This window comes from Vidua macroura, chromosome 3 (assembly GCF_024509145.1).
Source record: "Vidua macroura isolate BioBank_ID:100142 chromosome 3, ASM2450914v1, whole genome shotgun sequence".
In the NCBI taxonomy this organism is placed as follows: domain Eukaryota; kingdom Metazoa; phylum Chordata; class Aves; order Passeriformes; family Viduidae; genus Vidua; species Vidua macroura.
The window spans coordinates 45,727,093-45,750,038 of record NC_071573.1 but is presented as its reverse complement, the minus strand read 5'-3'; the positions used below and the strand labels follow the sequence as shown (position 1 = coordinate 45,750,038).

The following is a 22,946-nucleotide window of genomic DNA, read 5'->3' as shown; positions in this document are numbered from 1 at the left end:
TTTTATTTCTGCAGCTGAACATGCTGAAAGGCAAGTCAAATGTAAATAGTGATTTATCAAAGCATTTTTTTTGTGTAAATTCTTCCCCTAGTACTACTATTTGCTGACAAGTACTCGGTTGCATATTAAATATGTTTTAAGTATGCAGCAAACTAAAACTGATGTATTTCCAACACATTTTCTTTCTGCTTGTAAACACATTTTCCTTCTGCTTGTAAATACATAAAGGTTAAAATCATTGGTTTGCCTTCTATTATCTCACTCCACTTGATGAAAAATTAATCTTAACTAAGCAGTTTGAAAGGACTATAGACATTTTCCAAACATTTTTTCATGGTTTGGGTATTAAAAAAAATTAGTCTTCCTTTTGTAAAAAAACCATTTATTCTCATTCTACTTCATACAGATCAGATCCTGTTACTAATTAAATGTGTTTCTAATAGACTAGCACCAGCAGTCATTCATTTAGGCCTTACAGCAATTACACATAATCTTCCAGTTTATACCTTAACAAGAGGCAAAAGTCAGAACATTATGTACAAAAAGTTTCACCTGAACTTGAGGAAGAAATTATTTACTGTGCACGTGATTGTACACTGGAATAGATTTTCTGGAGAGGTTGTGGAGTCTCCCTGTCTGGAGATGTTCAAGAACCATCTGGACACGATCCCATGCCACGTGCTCTAGGATGACCTTGCCTGAGCAGGGAGGTTGGACCAGACCCTGTGGTCCCTTCCAACCTGACCCGTTCTGTTAATCTCTGATTCTGAGAAGCCTTTGCTTATTTATCCATATCACTTTTCCAGGTAGATTTGTCCTGGGGCAGTCTGAGGAAACAAATTTCTCCTTGTTACTTGTGTGCAGGAGACCAGAGACAAGTAAATTCTCAAGGTGCTGATAATATTGTGTATGCCCTCCATCCGATCGTATTTAAACCCTTCCAGCCAGGACAGAGCTCTGCAGTCAGTCCTTTGGCACCCAATTTCTCAGAATGGTGGCTGAAGGTAACAGGTGAAGCCGAGCTCGGATTATTGACATTTCATAAAGAATTTAAGGATTCTTGGCTGTGATCCAGCCGAAGTTAAGGACACTTTGATTGTCTAACACCCCCCCTCATCGGAATTTCACTCAAAGAACGTGTTACTTGCTGGAATAAAATACTCCACAAACAGTTTGCGAGCGCCGCAGCAGGTCTTTGCCAAGGCGAAGCGCTCTCTCCTCATTATTGAATTAGTAAAAGATTGTTCTGGAAAGCTATTTTGTTCCTAACGCAACGACTTTTGAGAAAGGGCATTCAGCGGATTATCGAATAGCGATTACCCGGGGAGGGTTTCCCCGGCGGCCGGGGGCAGCCGTGCGCTCTCGGAGAGGCGCAGTCTGTGAGGGGAACCCGCCGCGGCCGCCGCGCCCCCCGCCACGTGAGACGCGCGGAACGGCATTGTGGGGGCTGTAGGCAGCCGCCGCTGCCCGCCCGGGCCGGGGCGGGACTGCAGCTCCCGGCGGCCGCGGGGCAGCCGAGCCCGGCCCGGCCGAGCGGGGAGGAGCCGCGGGCGGCCGAGCCGGGCTGTCGCGCCTGCGTCGCTGGGAGAGGCCGGCGAGAAGGGAAAGGCGCCGGCGGCTGCGGCGGCCAATGCGAAACTGGCTGGTGCTGCTGTGCCCCTGTGTGGTCGGGGTCGCGCTGCACCTCTGGCTGCTGCTGAGCTGCCCCGGGAGCCACCCGGCAGGTAGGAGAGGGGGATGCCTGGGGCATCCGGGGGGGCTGGGCTCCTCCACCTTCTCTCTCCAGGCGAGGAGAGGTCGGGGCTGGCGGGGCAGGTAACGGGGGCGGGAGGCGAGGGGAGGCCCGGGGAGATGCTCTGGCCGGGGCAGCGGCAGCGGCGCCAGAGTGCCCGCGGGGTTCCTCGGGAGGGGAGGGAGCGTCTCGTACCGTGGAGCGGCGGAGAGCAGCGCAGCTCCGCCGCCTGAAGCAGAGGTACCGAACGCGATGGCGGTGCGGGGTGCCGCGGCTGCGGAGCGGCTGTGCGGGGCAGCAGCTCCCGCTTCCGAGCGCCTCCTGCACCACTGGTGCCCTCCCGCTCCCACCGAGGCACGTGGGGAAGAAATTCTTACTGATCCCGCTCATGTCGCGTCATTCCCGGTCCTAGGAATAGCTCTTCGCGCTGCGCTGTTTGCCTCAGCGGGCTTTAAAACCCCTGTGCTGCAAAAAGCTATTCATAGGACTGGGTATCATCCAACATAAGTGAAATCCGATCCTAGAGGGCTTACCTTGTGCTCCTTACAAAACAAGGTGTCGTTTTCACAACGCAAATCTTCTTGCCTGAGGAAGCGGGCATCTGTTGGAACAGAAACTTTTGTCAGCTACCCACAGGTGCTGTTTGACGATATTAGAAAATACTGTGCATGAACACGTAATGGTGTTTTTTTTCACTTGGGGTGTGCTTAGAATTGTTTAGTGACCCAGTAGCCTCTTCACTAATGGACCCACATTCTGCAAGTGGTGCCTGTTTCCCGTGCAGGGTGTGCACAGCTGTGAGGAAACAAGAGTCTGCTGATTGCCAGTGGCAATTAATAGTGCAAATAGGCAAGAAGTATTGCACTATTGCATAGTCTGAAGGCTGCATAGTTGAATAGGTGTCTCTCTGTATTCTGGCTTTCGCATATCACATCAGCAGTGGTCACACTTGAATTATAAAAGAAAGGGAGATATAATTGTTGAACTTCTAGCCTGATGTGTATTTGAATTGCCTGGTTGGTTTTGTTTATCTTTCACAGTGCTGTTTCAGAGCTTCAGAGCATTAATTTGAAGTGGCAGTGTGGAATCTCGTGATGACCTTTCCCACATAAATGTGTTTTCCACTAACAAGCATTACTAAAGAAAATCCAGAAGTTTCTCAGTTGGTGTTGGTTTGAATGAGTGGTTTAGGTCACTTAACTAATCATTGTTAAAGGTATTAGCAAAAGTAGGAGTAACACCAGTTTTTAAAAGAGCAGCTTAAGAAACTTGGATATGAAGGTTGTCTCTGTTGCTTACTGCATGGATGAAATGTCCCAAGGAAACTCCAGCTAGAATTAATTTAGAATGATTTACACAGAGACGAAAGACTCAAAAGGATAAGGGTTGTCTCTGGTTGAGTCACAACATTCAGGTTGAATCCCCTTGCTTTTCAAACTCCTGAAGGATTTTAGGTGCAGCTAAGTCCAATCTTGGTCTCCAACTTCATCAGAGGTTTATATCTAAATGATTTAGCAGCCCTTAATCAATGACTAACTTAACAAAGTGATTTTCCTTTCCTAAAAGTAAGTACAGTGGGTGAGAAATGATAGGAAATCTAGGTATATGTTTCCTCCAGTACCTTAAAGTTTCCATAAGCTGCTGTTACTCTTTTTTAGAATGGGGCATTTGCAAATGTTCTATTTTTCTTAAGATACATGGAAGAATCATCACATTATCTCCTATCCACCAGGTGCTCAAAAACCTTAATTCTCTGCTTGGTCCCTTACATTTTTTGGGTGCCATCTCAACTTCTGCTTTCCATAGTGCTTGCTTCGCTGCTGCTGCTGTCATTTGCCCCACCTTTTCAAGGGAATTTCCCCTATTTAGAATATCACCTATAGACCTGTACTGTTTTACATTCTGAGGGAGTGCGACTGTCTGTGAAAGTTCAGCAAACATGGGATGAGCAATTGTGGGTGAATGTTTATACCCCTGTGGAAGTCTGTTGAAGGTATATTGTGAACTTTTCCAAGTAAAAGAAAGTTCCTTTTTATCTTCCTGCAAGGGGACTGACCATAAAGAACACATCTGTCACACCTGGCTCTGCTGTATATGGCTCCTTGTAGCTGTTAAAGTTGCAATATTGGGTATTGGAGCTCTCAGTGGGGCCATGTTGGCATTTAAGAGCTGACAATCAATTGCTAGATGCCACCTCCCACCCAGTTTTCAGACTGACCAAGTGGGTGAATTGTAAAGTGGGTTCTGGAAATAATGTACCATTTTTCTAAGTCTGCTGCTATCCCAGAATTATTTCCATTTTGTGCCGCAGCAGGAGTGGGGCATTGCAGTACCTTGGTAGTCTTTGGATTGGGAGTGCAGGCACTGTACCCCCTGGTTTCTCTCAGGTTTAGGGGCAAGATTTGAACCAAAGGACCACATACAGCCGACCACTGGGCGCCAAGCTTGGCTATTCAAAATATTGAAACCCAAAGTAGTTCCACTGTGATCTTCCACTGCAAAGCAAGTAGACAACATTCGCTTCTCGCCCAGAGCCATAAATTAACTTTTGTGGTTTGGTGAATAACACTTGCTCCGTTCACTGCAGTGGTTTTAACTCTGTGCTGTCCAAGCTGTACACCCAGCTTCTCAGCATCCTGTTGCATTAATATTGAAATTAATTGTGCTCCTTGGAGCACAATTCCTATGTGGAATTTTGTCAGTTGTTGAGGGCCAACAGGAATGAGAATGTATTTTGCTTTAGTGATTGGGTCTGAGCTCAAGTTCATAGGAATCTGAGGGAAACAAAGAGTCAACTTTCCTCAGTTTGCCATCATCAGGATCATCCAATATGTTCCCATCCTGTTCTTCAGGGGATACAATTAATTTCCTAATCAATACAATGTCAGGGGAATGGAAATCCCACATAAACAAAAATCTGATGTTTTCCAATTTTTTTTTCTCATTTTCTTCCTTTAACTGATTTTGCAGCAGCCCCATTTTCAAAGACAGTATTAATTCAATTGCCTTTAGGAGTTTATTCCTTTAAGTATAGTACACTTTTATTGTTATTCTTGCTATCTTGATAAACAGCTTCTAACCAGGTTCCTAGCATTTTGCAGATAATTCCTTTTCCATCCTTTTTCTGGCCCTGGCCACCTTTAGCTGTCATTTCACAGCTATACAACCATGCCAGTTAACACAACTCCGTTCTTCTGAGAATTTGAGCTGCTGGAACTTGGACTTATTCTGTGCTTTCTTAAGTAATCTGTGTTTCTGTTTGACATCCAGTCAAATATGCCAATTTGTCACAAATGAGTGGTTTAGGTTGCTTAAAGAATCACTGTCCAAGATAGTTGCAAAACCAGGTATCACCTGGATTTAACCTGAGTTCACAACTAGGCACCATGCAGCCAACTCACTCATTTCCTGCTGCCTCCCACCCCTGCAGTGGGGATGGGGAGGAGGATCAGGGAAAAAAAAAAAAAAGGAAAAAAACCCTCGTGGATTGAGAAAGGAAGAAGAGACTTAGAATTCATTTAGAATGATTTACACAGAGACTGAAGATGCAAAAGGGTAAGGGAGACCCTCCTGTTGAGTCATGAGATTCAGAGTGTACCCCCTTACTTTCTAAACTCCTCATGGAGCTGAGGTGCAGCTAGGTCCAGTCTTAGTCTAAGACTTGGTCAACGATCAATATCTAAAGGATTTAGCAGCACTTAATCATTGACTAATTTAACATTTACAAAGTGATATAAAAAGTGATAGGATTTACTATAATTGCTACAGTGACTTCATTATACTTCCAAGACAGCAACATTCATGCTATACTGGCAGAAGAGTATCTAAGTCAGTCCACACATGCATGCACACTGACACAAAGAGATATATTTATATACATGGATATATACGTATCAGTGTATAGAGGTATACCTGTTAAAATTTCCCTTGGAGTTCAGTGAAATGCTCACTTTAAATATTTTGGCATTTCTCAGTGGGAAAGGGTTGAGCCTCAAGGAGTGGAAGGTTTCAGCCTATCATCAGTTTTGGATGCTGATCCTGAGAACTTTATGAACTGGAGAGTCTGTGAGCTCTGAGAGGCATCCTACTCAGGGAGTTGCTGGTGGCAGCCTGCTATGGTCCTGGAGAGCCAAAGGGCTTCACTCAGGACTGGTTTTTAAGGTTCTTTAGATGTTTGGCTTTAGTCATCCATAAATTTCGACCTTGAACACAGTCTTGGTTGGTAATTGCTGGAATTTTCAAAAATCCAGTAACTATAGGGTCCATTCCATTCAGGGTATAGTTCAGATAAGGAATGTTCCAGGCCTGTCAGGGAATGACTGATTACTCCTGCTGTCATTCCTTCCTTAATCAGGCAAGAGGAGTTCCTTCCCATGGTCAGTGTCCCCCTCACCTTAACCGTGGTGGGGCTGGTTCCTGGTCCAGTCAAGGGACACTTCACTGCCCAACTCATTACAGAAAGGCCTAATGGGAATTTCTGAGGTAGAGCAGCCCTGAGGAGGGGAAGGAATGCGCCACTTGGAAGTTGGGGAAGGAGAGAAATAGCTTTGCTCTTCAGAGTTTCCCTGTTTCGATCAGGTATTATTGGAGTCGATGTTAATTACTGTAAAACCCTGCTGCATTGGATAATGTTAGGATAACTAGGATTTTTAATAAGTGTTTTTTTTAATACTGAAAGAGCAAGTGAATGGTTTCTGTGCAGGGTTTATTTAGTTGTAAATAAATACTATTGTAAAGTTACTATTGAGTAATGTACTTATGCTGAGGAGAAGAATAATGATGCCTCCTCTAAAATGAGAACATATGTCATCTGTAGGAAAATGCTCAATACTGTACTTGTGTTGTCTTTTTGTAGGCCCAATCCTTGCATGATATTTAAGGAAGAATCTGTCTCTTAGTCTTCAAAGTACCACAAAATGTACAAGATGTAGGTATGGCTGCCTTGGCAGAAGAAAGAGGGATGAGCCAAGGGACCTCAGATGTCTTCTGTGTTGTGGGGTTTGTTTATTATTTGGAGTGTTTTAGGAACATTAGTGAATTTGTATACAAGAGAAAGAAATGTATTAATTTATTAAAAGGCTTCTTGAATCTGAAACTACTTAAGAGGATCTGGTAGTGCTGGATAATGCCAGTCTTGTGTCACTTGAGTGATTTTTTTTCCTTGTTTACTACTCCAGCAGCTCTTTACTACCTATCACCTGGAATCCCTGGTGTGAATAAAAAGTAAATCTTATCATGGGGCAATGTTTTGCAATAACTGTGACTTAAAAATGCATAATTTGTGTATTCTCTGGTATTTCTGTGTAGTTGTGCGCTATCTCAACAGCTGCAGAAATAGCTACCAGTAGAGGTTAAAGAGTGAACAGCAATTCTGTTTTTTGAGGAGTTTAATTACCCTCCCAAATAATCATCACCACACATTCAAATGGAAATCTGTCAAAAAGTTGATAATCTGTTTTAGTGATTATTTACTTTGGCTTCATTGACTCACTAACATAAGATTGGAATAGACATTCCCAGCCATCATTTCTGCTTACTATTTCTATTAAGCAGCTCTTGGTTTCTGTCATAAAATGGCAGGTGGGCAGCCTACATTTATTTAGTGAGGGCTCAGGATGGCTTTTTGTCTGTTCACTTGGATTCCTAGCAGTTGTAGGTAGAGGCTGTTCCAGAGGCTTGTTGTCCTGATTAAAATTATATTCTCATTTCTAGCCTAAGCTTACGTGCACCTAGTTTATGCCTTTTAATTCTTAAACCTTTCAGTCAAAAGGGTCTTTATTCTCCTTCAAGTACGTCTTCAGCATGTAACCATAGAGGTCAAAGGTGTCTGTTTTAAACCTTTGCTTTCTTAAGTTGAGCTCTTCAGGTACTTCTAACTTCTAGTGGAAAATGGGCTTTCCATTTCTGGAAAACAGTTTGGCTTTTTATCTATAGATCAGATGGCTTTAAATGCAAACAGTTTTCCAGTCTCCACTCATTCCATCTACTTTTCTTCCTCAATTGGAAGTAGCTTCTGTAATTAAGTCCTCCTTTTAACTACCCCTTGTGAAAGGCCTGTAGTTTGCCTGCATTCTTGGCCCTCAACTGTGTCTCTCCCTGTGCAGTATTCAGGCTTTCTCTGTGTTCGTGATCACATTTACCTTGGTGTCACAGAAGAGAGAGTACATTTCTTGTAGGCAGTAATTGGAAAACAATAAATAGGATCAAACCTGAGATCAAAGGCCTTTGTTTTATGTCCTGACTTTGGTGGCTTCCTGCTTTTTTTGTTCATCAGTTAATGAAACTGTAATTCACACTTCTGAACAAGAATTGTGCAGGAGCATGCTTTTAGGTTTAATTGAAATCCTTGTCTAACTGGTTACAAACAAGTGCTATCCAAAAAAAGTTAGTGAGTAGGAAGCTTAGTTAATTTTTTGTAAAATTCTTAGATAAATGCTACTTATAAAATGATCTCAGAAACTTGAGAAGGAACAGACAGACCTGCTTTTAGCACTCCAGGTGGATTCATTGCTAATTGTGTGTTTTAATTGATAGCACAGATCTTATTGAGTAGGAAGTTACTCACTGTTGGGCTTCAGCCACAGGGCCTAATCAGAAAACCCTACACATTCTGTGCAATCTTCTGCTACTTTGCTGATGCTAATGCCCTTTAAGTTGTTATTCCTGTTACATTTTTGGGGGGGGGGGTGGCAGCTAAAAATTGGCCTTTTTGGATTTGTCAATCTTCTACTAGTGAACAATTATGTAACAGATTAAAACCCACAATTCTAGAGTCTGCTTGTATGCCATCTGTTGTCCTGTGCCACAGCATGTACTTCTTCAGGCACTGGCCTAATGGAACCAAAATATGGAAACAAGCTATGAGGTGAAGTTTTGCTAAAATATGGGACTTTTTCTTAAGAAAGGATGTTGTCTGAAATCTGGTAGTCCTGTCTGTCAGGGAGTAGCATGCTTGGTCACAAAGTTATTTCATCTTTTATAGGTATGTAAAGAGTTACAGACTGGGGGCCTTGGAAAATGAAACTCAGCAGGTCAGGTTTGGCATTGGCAGTAGATGTGCAGTCCTGCCTAAAATGCCAGTTGTTGCCCACCCTTCATCTGCAAGATCTTCATATGACATGTTTTCTCATGGATAGGCCACCCCCGACATTAAAGAATCCCCTAACTTTTGATGGACACAAAATAATTGACAAAGAATACACAAAATAAGCTGATGGTATTTTCCAAATGAATTGTGATTTTTTAAGGGCTTTTAGTTATTCTGTAGACAGATATCTGGGACATTGTGAACTACTGATGAGTGGCACTGGAATTGTATTTTTGTATTTTGGCACTGGAGCAGGGGGCAAAGAGGACTAGTTCCACGAGAGTTAGCTGAATTAAGGTTTTCAACAGTTATCCTCTAAATTGCCCACTGAGTGGAACAGCCAGAAGAGAGCGAGTAGCCTTCCCTGGGAGCAGACTTTTGTTCCAGGGCAGCAGGGATTGGTGGCCAATTTTCATCAAATAAAGGTGCTATACTCTGCTTCCCCTGCCCTGCCACAACCCCACCCCTTACCTCCACAAAATAAAAAAAGAAAAGGAGGCATCAGTTTGTGTCCTATTTCTTCTAAGGAATGCTGTTGATGTAAAACAAACAGAAACCTCTGCCTGCAGAGGTTTGTTCTTTGAATCTGTAAATCTTGTATAAAAGCTTGCCTGCCTCATGGAGTTCTGCAGAGACATGGGGCACACATCTTGGCAATTTCTAGCTCTGGGGTGAAGTAGGTACTGCAGGGAGGTCAGGTAGCTCTGCTTGCAGCAAAACATGTAATGCAGATAAGCTGTAGCAGATTACTTTAAGTGAAGTAGACTAAAAGGGGGAAAGAGCTGCTTTTGCTCTTTGGTTTGTTTTTCTGTGTGTGTCAGCATTCTGTGAATGCAAATCTTTATATTGAGTTAATTCTTTCCGTCGTGTTTGTTTGGATCTTTTGCAAAGCGGCAGAAAAGAAAAAAGTATTAAACCTCAGGAATATGATTGCAAAATGACAGGAATAGGCAGAGATAAAAATATGTGTTTTTTTTTTATTTTGGAGGAGTGTTGCTTATCTTATGAAGTGGATTAGTTGAGAATACTCTAAATAACTTCTGCTTGGCCTACTTAGTTCCATTCATTGATTTATTCAGGAATTAAAAAAAAAGAAAAAAGCTGCATTGGTAGCCGAAGATACAAAGCCCAGCCTTCTGTAGAGCTCACTTATTTCAGCTGTGTCCAGTAGAGGTGCTCTGGTGCCTGATATTGCAAGTAAGCCTACACTGCTGTGTTTCTCAGTGCAGGCACTAATGAGTCTTTTCTTTGTCCACTCCTGTTGCATGAAATGCAGAGACTTAATCACTTTGTGGACTGCCTTTTATCTCAAATTTCACTGAAAATGACTGGCAAATTTAGTAGTTGATTGGGGACTCATCAATAGAAATATGTTTAGCAAGACTGTGTTTGTTGACAAAATCAAGCTAAGTGATCTCTCACTCTTTTCATTGCCTTATAATGAAGCAAATATAATTAACAGCCCAATGTGACATTTTATTGAGAATCAGTCTCATGGGAAGATGAGGTACATGTTCATCTTTGTAGTTTGGGATTTTGAAAAACTTCAAAAGCTGTTGAGTGCTGCTGAGGTGGTTAAAATCTGAGCAGGGTCAGCAGACTACCTGTCAGTGGTGATCTCTTTCCATGGCCAGCTCAGCAGGACACACACCTCTGCATCTTTAGCGGTGTCTTCTAATGGCACAGCTTTGTACTCTATATATGCACTTGTTTACTTTTTCCTGTATCTCTCCCAAACTTTGATCTGTTGCTACTTCTCAGTCCAGCCTGGCAGGCAGCTAGAGGTTGACCAGCACTTTCACCCATTTCATGAAAATTGGTGACTGAGAGTCCTGTGAAAGCTTCCTGAAGCTGATACTGAGGTGAAAATCTGTACCGATAAAAGTACAAGTATGGTCAGATGTCAGAGAATTGTGTGGAAGTCAGTCCTTACAAATAAAAGCTTTAGTAGGAGCTTACCATGAACAATGTGACACAAGGTACTGGCAGCCTGGACTTAGTAGATTTAGAGCTGACAGAAGTACTGCTGACAGCTGCTATAGAGAATTAAATGAACCTCAGCAGCTGAGGGAGGGCTGCTTGCTTTCATGTTTTTGTAGGTTCTGCTGTGGATTAACAGGTAGGCTTTGTGTATTTGTCTCAGGTTCTACTTAGAAATCTTGGGCTGCAACTGAGGTGCAGCTTTGAATAAGTAAGAATTTAAAAACAAGGAAGGCAGTGGCAGTATGACCTTTGGATTGGAAAGCTTCCTCTCCTTCTCCATCTCTTCTCCTCTCCTCCTCTCCTCTTCCTCTCCTTCTCCTAAAAGTGTCTGCAACACTTTTAGGGTTTAAAATGGAATGTGATATGTAGCTTTTTTCTTCTTCTTTTTTCACCCCCTTCACAACTACAAAATTTACAGTTTTTTCTTGTCTTTGAAATCAGAAAATGTAGAGGTGTAGTTACCTTGCAAAAGCAGTTCCAGGTAAGAGTGAGGTATATGATATGATACTATCTGACACTGAAAGTTTTGGCCTAAAAGTGCACAAAAATAGAATGGAAGATAAATAGCTTTGGTCCTCAGTGGCAAGTATTGATTGCTTGTCTAAATTGTCACTATTGACTTCGAAGTCAGCAGTGTTTTCTCTTAAATTATTCTGCATCAGAGACTATTTATGCTCATATTGGAATTATCCTTATAAATTAATAATATCCTTAGTATTTTTCCCTGTACTTCTCACTTTATCTCCCTTTTTAAAAATAGTGTGAGTTCAGAGAAACACATATGAATCTATTTTCCTGAAATTTTAGCATTATTCCTACTTTTCCATAGCAAATAGAAATCTTTACTAACAAGCAAAAAAATGTTTTGTCAAAGTAAGCTTTCTTCTTTTTTTTTTCATTTTCAGTGGTTTTAAAAGTAAAATGACATAACTCTTGGGACAGAGAAGACAATCTTCTGAATATAGACCACTGCAATGCTGTTCTAAAAGCAATAGGATATTAATTCTGAAGCATCTGTTACATTAACATTGTTCCTATGTGGATGGTTCATAAGGAAAAGCTTCACTCATTTTAAAATACAAACTAATTAAAAGTATTTTAATTTTAATTTATTTGAGTAGCTTTTTTTTTAATGCATTCAAGCTAACTCATGCTATTCTGAGTCAAGTCACCCCATAGACTTGTGCCCTTAGTTTTATTTTTCTTTGATTTTGATTTAATGGAATGGTTCTGCTTCTTATTAAAAATTATGTCTTAAAAAAGAAATCTGTGTAAACAGTACCTCATCTACAAGTCTAATAGTCATATTAGACCTATGAACTTTGTACTGGAAGGCTTGGAGTTAAGGCTGAAGAATAATCAAAGGATGGATGAAGAACAAGGGAAAAAAGGGATGTGTAAGCAGGAATTTGCAATAGTGTTATACTTTATAAACATATGTCTGTCTCATGTATCTCTGCTGTCTTGGAGAGTTGGTCATTCTTGGCTATGTAATGACCTATGAGGACATACAGAGTCTCTGGATAAATGATATTTGCCAGCATAAAGGAAAACTAAATTGGTATTTCGATTGAACAGTGTGTTTGACTTACAAGTTTCTTCAGATGTTATATAGGGCACTAGATTTGCTGCTCTGTAGTAAACAAATCATATTCCTAAACCTTGCCACCAATTCAGTTATGGTTGCTGTAAGAGGTGCAACAGTTAACTTCAGTGAAAAAATGAAGAATGCAACTAATGGCTTATTGCATGGGATTTTAAGTAATTCTGAGCCTAGGTTGATGGAAGCTTCTCTTAATAGGTTAATGTTCAGCTTAAGTAATTGATAATCTTGTAGCTGTTTTCATTTAAATAATGGTGGAACTTAACCTTCTTATAGAAAATCAATGTTTGCATACTTAGAACTAAAATATTTAGTGGGAAATAGAATGGGAAAGGTTTACTGGTGGAAACTCACTCTGTAGTTTTTCTGCTTTTGCATTGTTCTGAGAATCAATTCCAGAACAGTTTTATTTGGCTTTTAGAGTCAGGACTATTTTCAATAGCCCTGAAGAGCAATAACAAAAGTTCTGAAATCTTGATGTTGATTCAGCCTGGAACAGAGTAAGGCCAAGGCCTCTCCACTGTTTGCTGAACACTGACAGTGGGATATAAAGCTAGATGGATGTCTGGTGGGATTTGGCACAGCAGTTTTTGTGGCAGATGCTGTGAGGTCCTAGGTTAGCGAGCAGGGTAAAAGAACCTATCTATTCAGCTTCAAAGTGGAGAAAGAGAATGCTGGTACAGAAGGTAGAGTCTGGGTAATAATTCAACTCCTTCTAGTAGGAGTTCACAATACAGACTTAGCAGTATTTTTAGTCTCTTAATTAGATTCTAAAAAACCTTTTCTATGCTATAGGCAGTAGTTTAAAGTGCACTCACACTTACATTTGTTTTCTTTATCTGCAGCTGAATGAAAAACATAATGAGATGAGGGAAGCAATCCTTTGCTAAAATTAAATACAAATCTGTCTTAACTCTAGGATATCTGATAGATTAAACAAAGCAAATTCACTTTAGCTACTTGCCTGATTGTTTACAGGCTCTAAATCAGAGCTTCTCAGGTCTCTATCTGGTCGTAATCCTGCTTGAAATCAAGTTCAGGTTTCATGATCTCGAAATTAAAACAGCACAAGCTAAATCCTGGATTACAAGTATTGGCAGTGGCATCCAGCTCTGATTAAAGCCAGAGCATTCCCCTCTGTAGGGATGTAATGCCCTGTGTGAAGGCAGACTGGTGTTCCACTTCAAAAGGTTAGAAACAATAGGCCTTGACATCCCACACTGAAATTGTGAGGCAGAAAGGTGGTCACAGCAACTTCAGAAAGCACAAGGAAAATGGGCATGTGAGTGAAGGTTTTGGCGTATTGAAAATGTTTCTCTGATTCCGAAACAAGAATGCAAAAGTACTTCTGCTGCTTGTTTTTAGTGTTTCAGTTCTCTTGCTTTTGAGATGTCCTTTAATCACAGAATTTCAGAATGGTTTAGGTTGAAGGGACCTTAGAGATCATCTACTTTCAAGTCCCCTGCCATGGGCAGGGATGACTCCTACCAGACCAGGTTGCTCAAAGCCCCATCCTACCTGACCTTGAATGCTTCCCAGGATTGAGTCAGCCACAACTACTCTGGGCAACCTTTGCCAGTGTTTTACCACCCTCTGAGTAAAGAATTTCTTCACAACATCTAATCTCAGTCTCCCCTATTTTAGTTTAAAACCCTATTCTCTTGTCCTATCACTATCTGCATTGCTCCCCCTCCTTTTTTTAGCCCCCTTTAAGTACTGGAAGGTTGGAATTAATTATTGCTTGCAACTCAGGCTTGTGGTAATATGTGCATAAATATTTGTCACTTTCTACTTCTAGGTCCACTGTCCTTTCCTCAATGGAAGCTGAAACATTATGATGTTATTGTAGGTGTTTTGTCAGCTCGACACAATCATGAACTTCGCAGTGTTATAAGGAGCACTTGGTTCAAGCACCTGAAACAACATCCTGCCCTGAACCAACGGTAACCTCTACTGTTTTGTAGTTTGGGCCTGGGGGGCAGGGGGTCAGGACTGTAATGATGAAATATCTTGATTCAATAATTTTTCTTTTAAAGTGTTTCCTAGTTTATTTGTTTGCTTTTAGCATCTTGTACTCTGATAGATTTTTTCAAGTCTGCTTAATAGTGTATACGAATACTATTTGCCTTGGGCTGTAACTACTTTTTATACACTGCTGTTTGCTTTTGCAATTACTTGCCGCTGTTTATTAGTGATGAATAAGCCTTTCTCTTTTTTGTGTTGCAATGTACAGTGTGCAACTTGAATCCTCGGTAATCCAGGATTTTTGAAAGCAGGCAGGATTGCATTTGGTGAGAGAACCATGAAAGCTCTAGCAAACAGCCTCAACTGTGAAGTTCAGGTTTATTTCCCACTGAAAACTGCACCAAACTGCTGCAGTGTGAGTGGCCCTGCCTGATTGCTTGCATAGATCTGACAGTGTACAGGCAGGTCTGCTTTTGCTGAGAAGCTCTGCTGCAGTTCATCCCTGGAAATGCTACCATTCTCACACCTTGATACCTGCCTTGCACTGAGAGCATTTTGCTGTTCCCAGATTTGGTGTCAGCATGCAGCCTGGAGTGCAGCATAGCCACCTCAGTCATCTAAAATTGGGACCTTTGATAGCTTATATGGAGTTCTGGGAGAACATTTAGCTGCTAGGTGAAAGGATTTTTTCATTGACTTCTGAATGTGTAGCATTTAAACAATCTTGAATTAAGTAACAAACCCAGGCTAGGAGGGGCAGGTCTCTGGGATCCTTCAGTGTTGCCTTAGATCTTTTTTGTGTTTAGTGTGCTGGCTGTCTTGTATCTCATTTCTAGCTACCAGTCTTCTTGCGACCTCATAATATAAAATGTTAATGTGGATTTGGAATTGAGCTCCTATGAGGGGATTCATGTGGCTGCTCTGCATACCAAATGTCATTGCTGATTTTTAAGAGGTTCAAAATCTTAACCCTGTGAAAGACAGGCCATGGTGATAAAATTAAGTTTGTTGAAGATGGAGGGAGGAGGGAAAAGAACTGGTGTTAATAAAAGCAAATTATTTTAGTGTCCTTGTGAAGTTTATAATAGGTGCATATGGTTGTGCTGTGCCAGTGAAGGACAGAGAAGACCCTTACTCCTGCAAACTTCTGAACATCAGTAACCCAGGTATAAAGTTAACTTTTAAAAATTCTGTGGTCTGAAATAGTTGTGTTTTCTGAGAGTAGTTTGGGGAGTTTAATTGAGACAACTGGTCTTGAAAACAAATACCTTCTAGAACTTGTTGCATAACCTTCTTGTAAGTACCGTGTGCAAGACAGATAGAGAGATATTTGGGCATGTGAAAGGGAGGCCACTGACTTCTAATGGATTTGCATTTTCCTTGTGTCACCAGACAGTTTCTCCCATATAACATATGTTTTTACTTGATCTATGTGTTAAGTGAAGTTGGAAAGAGACAAAATAACCTGGCACATAGTGTCAAATGTGAAGAAAGTAGCAAGGTGACAGTCTTGAGTATCAGATGGACTTCTCTGGTGACAAAATGAATTCTGTAAGCAAGTCTGGCTGATCATTTTTTCAGATTCTGCTTTAGAGAGAAAACAATTAAGAAATGTAAAATGGGGGAAAAAATTAAATGCCATACAAAAATTCCTAACTAAAATTGTAAATTTTTAATGTCTCCTTTTGGATGTTATTTCATTTTTGCTCTTTAATACAAGTTAATTAAGGACTGCTAGGTACCTGAGCCATGATTCAACACAGAATGTAACTTCTGTTACTTTCTCTTTGAATGACAACATCCATTGTTCCCAAGTATAAATGGTACCTCAGGGCTTAGGTAGGCAATAATGGCAAAAAGCAGACAGTTGAATTAAGTGGAGGTGTGTGCCATTTTGATACATGAATAATTATTGTATTATGCTAATATACAGGTATTCGTGCAGTCAAATAGCATTTTTGTCTTCCTGCTGTGCATTTATTGTGTTTCTAATGTTTTCCCTGTGGATATGTAGGCACTGAGTTACAATTGCTATTAGCTTGCAGATTGCTGTGTCACTGAAATTTTTCTTGCTGCAGTCTACAGCCCACTGTATTTTCTTTTACTCTTGTGCACTTGTGAGCCATGCTAATTAACCAGAATGCTTTGGATGTAGGCAATGTGCTTTGTGTGTATCCAGGAACTATGAACTTTTCTCCCCTTACTTCTGGCCTTTCCTTTTCATTCAGTTTTGAATCAGGAAATTGAAGCATTCAGTCTCCCTGAGGACATACCTTCTGTGCTGTCTGAAGACAGAATCGTCAGTGTGAACTTCCGTGTGCTTTACCCCATTGTCATTACCAGCCTTGGGGTATTTTATGAGGCTGATGGGGTGGGATTCCAGAGGAACATCACTGTAAAGCTGTACCAGGCAGAACATGAGGTAGAGTATTGTAGTTATCTTTTGAAAGCATGATGTCTCTTTTTTGTGCATTAAGTTCTTAAAGGAAGTGACATGCTGTGTTGTTGAGTTAGAAGATAAATACTTAACTGACACGTTTATGAATTATATTTTTCTTCTCTTGCTTTTAAAATTCTCATATATATATACAGAGGCACATCCTGGATGAAGAAAAGATGAAATTCCCAAAGTGATATGTGTTAATCTAAATGCACTAAAATCTAATTCCAATGCACAATTTGGGGTTCTAAATATTGATAGTTATTAAGGAATAAAAATTAAGCTATCTAATATATTTAAAATGCTTGCAGAAACATATATTAGGTGTCTTCAAGCAGAGATGCAGGACAGCTGTAGTTTTTTCTTGTCTGTCTTCTGGCAAGACATTTTAAGATTTCTGGAAACTGTTATAATTTACTGGTAATAATCAGACTTCATTGATAATTTTTCTCAGTCCCAAGCTGTTATGGGTTTGATAGAATATCTTTGTGATTTGGAGGTAAAAAAATTTTGAGAAAGATTGTTGCATTTGATAGATTACATTTCTCTCAACCAATAACTTGATAGGCCAATTTCAAAACTTCTGCCTGTGCTACAGTAGAAAGAATTGTATGTATGACTTCCATGATGAACTTCCAAGGAGTTTGGTTTATAATAGCCATAATAAAAATAAAGTTATAGTGTAATCAAGTTCATGTTTCCTAAACTGTAGAATTCCTAAATGTTCAATGTCTGATAATTTTATTTGCATTAGCATTTTACTGCCAGTGAAGGAGAAAAGTTGGTATCATAAGAGAGCTTGGAAGCCGTTTTCTGAAGGTTGGAATTTGGCAGTGCAGAATCTTTATGTAATTTGTTATTATCTAAGGGACATTTTATGGCCTGTGTAATACAGTAGCACTTTTAATGTGTGTTGTGTTTTTTTAAAAATTTTGGTTTTTTCCTGTTGTTCACAGGAAGCGATCTTCAGTGCTCGCTTTAGTCCACCAAGCTGTGGAGTGCAGGTGAACAGGTTGTGGTACAAGCCAGTAGAGCAGTTTATTTTGCCAGAGGTATGTGCAGTATCAGAACTGCCAGCAGTTCTTTTAAGTCATCTGGACAGACTGACTGATAAAACTAGCCTTTGCTTGAGGCAGAAAAGGGCAAGTGAAAACCTCTAGAACGTTAGTTCACAGAATCACAGAATGGATAAGTAGTTACAGGGTTATGCTGAAATCCAGTATTTGTTTTACAACATCTTATTATCACAAGTAGTTATAAAGCATAAGCCTGGAAAATACAAATTGATAAAAAATTACTTTGTCAAATAGTAGCAACTTCAGAAAACTTACCTATTTCTGATTGAAAACTGTACCTGCCTTGATTCTGTGGGAGGGTTTACCAGAACATGTGGTGCTTCTTTTTCTCTTCTGCTTTATCAGACATTAGCACACAAGATAGGGAGGGGAGGATGGCACAGGTTTCTGGGAACAGCTGGAAAAGCGGTTTCTGCATCTGTCTTGTACATAACATCAAGATATTCTGTGTTACGTTTGCAGTGACAGTGTTATTTGTTTGTGTTATAGGGATATGGAACCTACTTGTGGCTGCATAGGAAGGAGGGTGATTAAACACTAAAGGAACAGAATATCATAGGAAAATACCCCAGTGATTTTACAGTGAAGGTCTAATGAATAAAGGTTGGCTCAGAAGGAGATTTCTAGTTAGCCGACCCTCTCAGGTACAAGGAATTGTTCTCAGGGGACCAGTGATCTCTCACTAGATATCTCAGCTACCATTTTAGAGTAATTTAAATATTTTCCTGGACTCTTGCTGCTGTTTCTGTAAGTAGTCTTTAGGTCTGGGTTGTTTTATTACTAAAGAAATTGTGTTATGAAAGAATGAATTAAGAGAAAACTGAAGATGGAAGAGAAGACAATTTGGGCCAGTTTATTCCCTGATTTATTCCCCTGGGTCTATACTAATGAATGCATTTGGAAATCTATTAATTTTAAGGGGAATCTGCAGCTGGCTGATTGATTTATCATCTTAGACAGTGTTTACTGAATACTGTGCAAGTTGTTATGCTGGCAGGAGACCTTTCAGGTGAGCAGACCACTTGCAGTATTTTGTGCATATGCTTTGGCAATCTAATTTCATACTAAAATGATTAACAGTTGATTTTACATTTTTAAAAAGAATGTTGATTGCCCAGTAATTTGGTAGTCTATCATGTGAGCCTTTTCCCTGTAAGATTTTGTTTTGAGATTCTAAAATTCCAGGCAATTTTGCTATAAATGGTTGCAGTTTTCCTGAGAGGCAGATGGGAAGTACTTCCTTGAGAGAGAGAGAATATTAGTATTCATATATTTCTTTGTGTGGGCTTCCTTGATCTGATGTGTGTCATGCGCTGAATGCTTACAGGGTAACACAATGTTTCTAACGTAGATTAATAGGGCTTAGGCACAGCATGCATTCTCCTGTGATGCTCAGGATGCTGAAGCATACACGATGATTCAGAAGAGGTGGCAATGCCCACGTGTTCCTGTCTACTGGTTTGAGAGCACTAAATTTAGTGAACTGTTTAATTGTCATGGGATGCTGTCTGAGACAGTGTCTATTCTCTGTCCTTCCACCTTGAAGAAGTAATGGATTGTACAGACTGCTGAAGAGCTTCATTCATCTTGCAGCTGAAGTGCTGCTCTTTCTGCTCATCTTGGGGAAAGGAAAGGAAATGCAGCATTAGAATAAACATCTGGCAGGCCAGATTGTGAGAGACAGAATCGATCATTCAGCTTTGGAACGACTGAAAGCGCAGAACAGCAGAAGCACCAGCAGATAACTAAAACAAACAAGGCTCTTACAGACAAGTCTTAGCAATGCACTTATTTTGTCAAAAAGCTGTGGGCCACTTGCACGAGGATGGGACTCTGTACTGCACATACTCTGTATTACTAATGGGGAGTAGTTGGAGGAACAAAAAGCACTGTTTAACATTAGGAAAGGAGTTTGGCAGGGCTGCATTATGCCAGTTCACTTGTTCAGTATTCACTGTAAATGCCATTGCGCTCTGGCAGCAACAAGGCTGGAATTTAAATGGGGAAAAACAGATGATATAGTCTCAGGTGTACCACTAATGTTTTTGCTTTAAGCGTTTTCAGGCCTCAGCTTTCGTTAGCTGGCTTAGAGTAAGAATAGCTGGGGGCTAAAGTAATTAGAAAATTTGCTTACGAGTCTCTCAACCTGGAAAATAATGATGCCTTAGGACACCTTACACTGAGGTTCACTGGTAGTAACTGATTAAGACTCCTGGTACATTTGAAGTCAGTATCAGTAATAGTCAGTGGTGAGAATAGTAATGTTTCTGCTTGCTGAGGCATGAAAGTACTCTATTGCTCCTAAAGGACTCTCCTACTCACTAAACAACTTTCCAAAGGTTGTGTCTATGAAGAGGACAAGGACACTGAAGTGTGATTAGAACCCAATCCCTACAGCAAAAAAACATTGGAATGGGAGATGACAGTCACTGCAAAAAGAGAAATTGAGCCACTAGAAAAAGTCTTAATATTGGTCCATTTATTTCGATAACTGAGAAATAATTAAACAACAGAAAGCTGAGTATGAGTCAGCAGTGCCCTGGCAGCCATGAGGCCCAGCCATGTCCTGATGCTGCATTCAGGCACATCATCCTTAGTTGGGCAAGGGAGGGAGGGGATTGTCCTGGTCTGCTCTGCACTGGGGCAGCCTCACGTCGAGTGCTGGGGGCAGTTCTGGGTGCCACAAGATAAGGATGACATTGAACTGTTAGAGAGTGTCCAAAGGAGGGCAATGAAGATGGTGAAGGGCCTTGAGGGGAAGGCATTTGAGGAGCAGCTGAGGTCACTTGGTCTGTTCAGCCTGGAGGAGACTGAGGGGAGACCTCAATGCAGTTACAGCTTCCTCTTACTGGGAAGGGGATGGGCAGCTATCGATCTCCTCTCTGTGGTGACCAGGGACAGGACATGAGGCTGCGTCAGGGGAGGTTTAGGCTGGATATTAGAAAAAGGTTCATCACCCAGAAGGTGGTTGGACACTGGAACAGGCTCCCCAGGAAAGTGGTCACAGCAGCAAACCAAGAGTTCAAGAAGAGTTTGGCCGATGCTTGCAGGCAGAGGGTGTGATTTGGGAATGGTCCTGCAGGGTCAGGAGTTGAATAGGATGATCTTTATGGGTCCCTTCCAATTCAGCTTATTCTGTGATTCTGTGAAACAAGGTGAAGGTATTGAGCGTGGAAGTCAGGTTTGAATAAACACTGGCTAGCTCCATTATTAGCTTATAAAGCTGGCATTTTAAATAATAGATAAGAGACTTTGGAAGTACACACACAGCTGTCATTAAACACTGAGGCTGCTGCAGATGTTAAGACCTACTTCTAGAGGAAAGCAAAAAAGTAAGCTGAACTCTAATCTAGACTTAAAGGTGTTTCAGTAACTAGAGAAATTTTGGAGAAGGTTTCTAGTGTATAAGGAAGATAAAATGGGGAAGAGATGAGAGGTTGGTATAAGTAAACAGACTTCCTACAGCAGCAGAGATGCATGTACAAACAAGTTGTTTTTCTGTTCCAACACCCACACTAACAACCAGTGTGTTTCCTTATGAAAGTGGGAGAGACAAAATGGAATGTGCTCATCTAGGTGTCAGGAGTATAACAACCCTACCTTTTCATAAGGGAGAAATTGCTTTAAAAATTTTAAAAAATCAAATTCTACCAATACTCTTACTTGTACAACTTACTACCTGTTCCTTTCCATGTTCTCAGGGGTCTTCAGTTTAAAGTTGAGATGAAGTCCTTTCAAATGCAAGAATTTACACACACACACACACACACACACACACACACATATATGTAAAACATGGAGTGGCATAGCCTAATTTGACTGTTAAAACCAGAAAATTTTGAAGTTATTCACTTGTATTTTTCTTCCTTACCAGCCAAGATGTGAGGTAAGACTTCTGTCAGTCCTACAGTAGCTTGTGACACCTTTACTGCGATAAAAGTGGCTGTATTTTTCTTTGAGTTTTGCTGGTGTCAGGATCCAGTCTCTGATCTCTGTTTGGCAGATAATGATAAAAGCTGAGCTTGTTTCCAAATCTGTTTTAACATATTCTCTTTGTAGTGCAGGATTTTATATTTGATTTTTAAAAATTCACTTCAGGTCACCTTTAAATGCTATTTTGATGATTTTAGAAAGCCAAAGTCTTTTACACTAGGCTTCTGTTAAAAGTTTAATATAGAGATTAATGATTAGTCTTAAAAGAATGATTATGTGTTACTGAGTTTCACGGATGTGTTTCATTTATGTGTAGTTTATTTTTATTGAAGTGTAAGTGAAACATTTATGTTATGCACTCAAGCTAAATCTTGTATGAAGTTGACTATTTTAAAATAATTTTAATGAGCCCAAACTGTTTGACTTCCATTTTTTTAAGTCTTTGTATACCTGCGTAACTGTATTTTGCTCTCTTACCAGAGTTTTGAAGGTACCATTGTGTGGGAGAGCCAGGATCTTCAGGGCTTGGTTTCAAGAAACCTTCATAAAGTGATGGTGAATGATGGAGGAGGTGTTTTCAGAGTCATTACAGTGAGTCCCCTCACCTTCCTTTCCACCATGTTTCTGTTTTTCCTATAAGTGTTGAGATTTTAGCATTTTACTTTCCTGTATTTCTCTGTGTAAATCATGAATTCAGTTGGGCTTGTCCTTGTACCTCAGAAGAGAAGTTTTGCTTTGCCTTCTTGCAAAAAAATTACGCTTGTAAGTGGCATTTTATTTTGAGGGGAGTAAAGCTCTCATTGTTTTTGTCAGAATGGGAAGCAGTACCAGTGTATCAGAGATGGCAAAATGTGGGTGAAAAGTCCTCTGCTAGAATCCCAACTGATGGGATAAAGTCTGGGCATTTGCTTTTTGGCACTGTCTCTTTTTGTGTCAAATTGTCGCTTGCCTAAACATCCTGTGTTCTTGTAATTTAGCCAGAATAATTTTGCTGTCAACTTTGAAACTAGTTTCCTGAAAGTTTCAGTGGTACTGCTAGTTTTGGGTGAAACTTAAAAAAAATGCCACAAAACTTCAGTTAAAAATCTTAGTCTTAGTCTTTCATGGCACATTGTGTGATTCTTGGG

General features: G+C 40.6%; 1 protein-coding gene across 2 annotated transcripts in view; it reads left to right on the top strand.

Annotated features, from left to right (window-relative positions):
- The first annotated feature begins 1,598 nt into the window (after nt 1-1,598).
- B3GALNT2 (beta-1,3-N-acetylgalactosaminyltransferase 2) overlaps nt 1,599-22,946 on the top strand; it is a 30,235-nt gene continuing 8,887 nt past the window's right edge. Inside the window, exons 1-6 of one of the 2 annotated variants that reach the window (XM_053974153.1) lie at nt 1,599-1,724; nt 14,204-14,348; nt 15,436-15,536; nt 16,599-16,792; nt 17,767-17,862; nt 22,300-22,410. In XM_053974153.1, coding sequence (XP_053830128.1) covers nt 1,631-1,724; nt 14,204-14,348; nt 15,436-15,536; nt 16,599-16,792; nt 17,767-17,862; nt 22,300-22,410 — 741 coding nt within the window. In that variant the 5' untranslated portion in view covers nt 1,599-1,630. The remainder of the gene's footprint in view (nt 1,725-14,203; nt 14,349-15,435; nt 15,537-16,598; nt 16,793-17,766; nt 17,863-22,299; nt 22,411-22,946) is intronic. The other variant, XM_053974154.1, reaches the window with a different exon arrangement.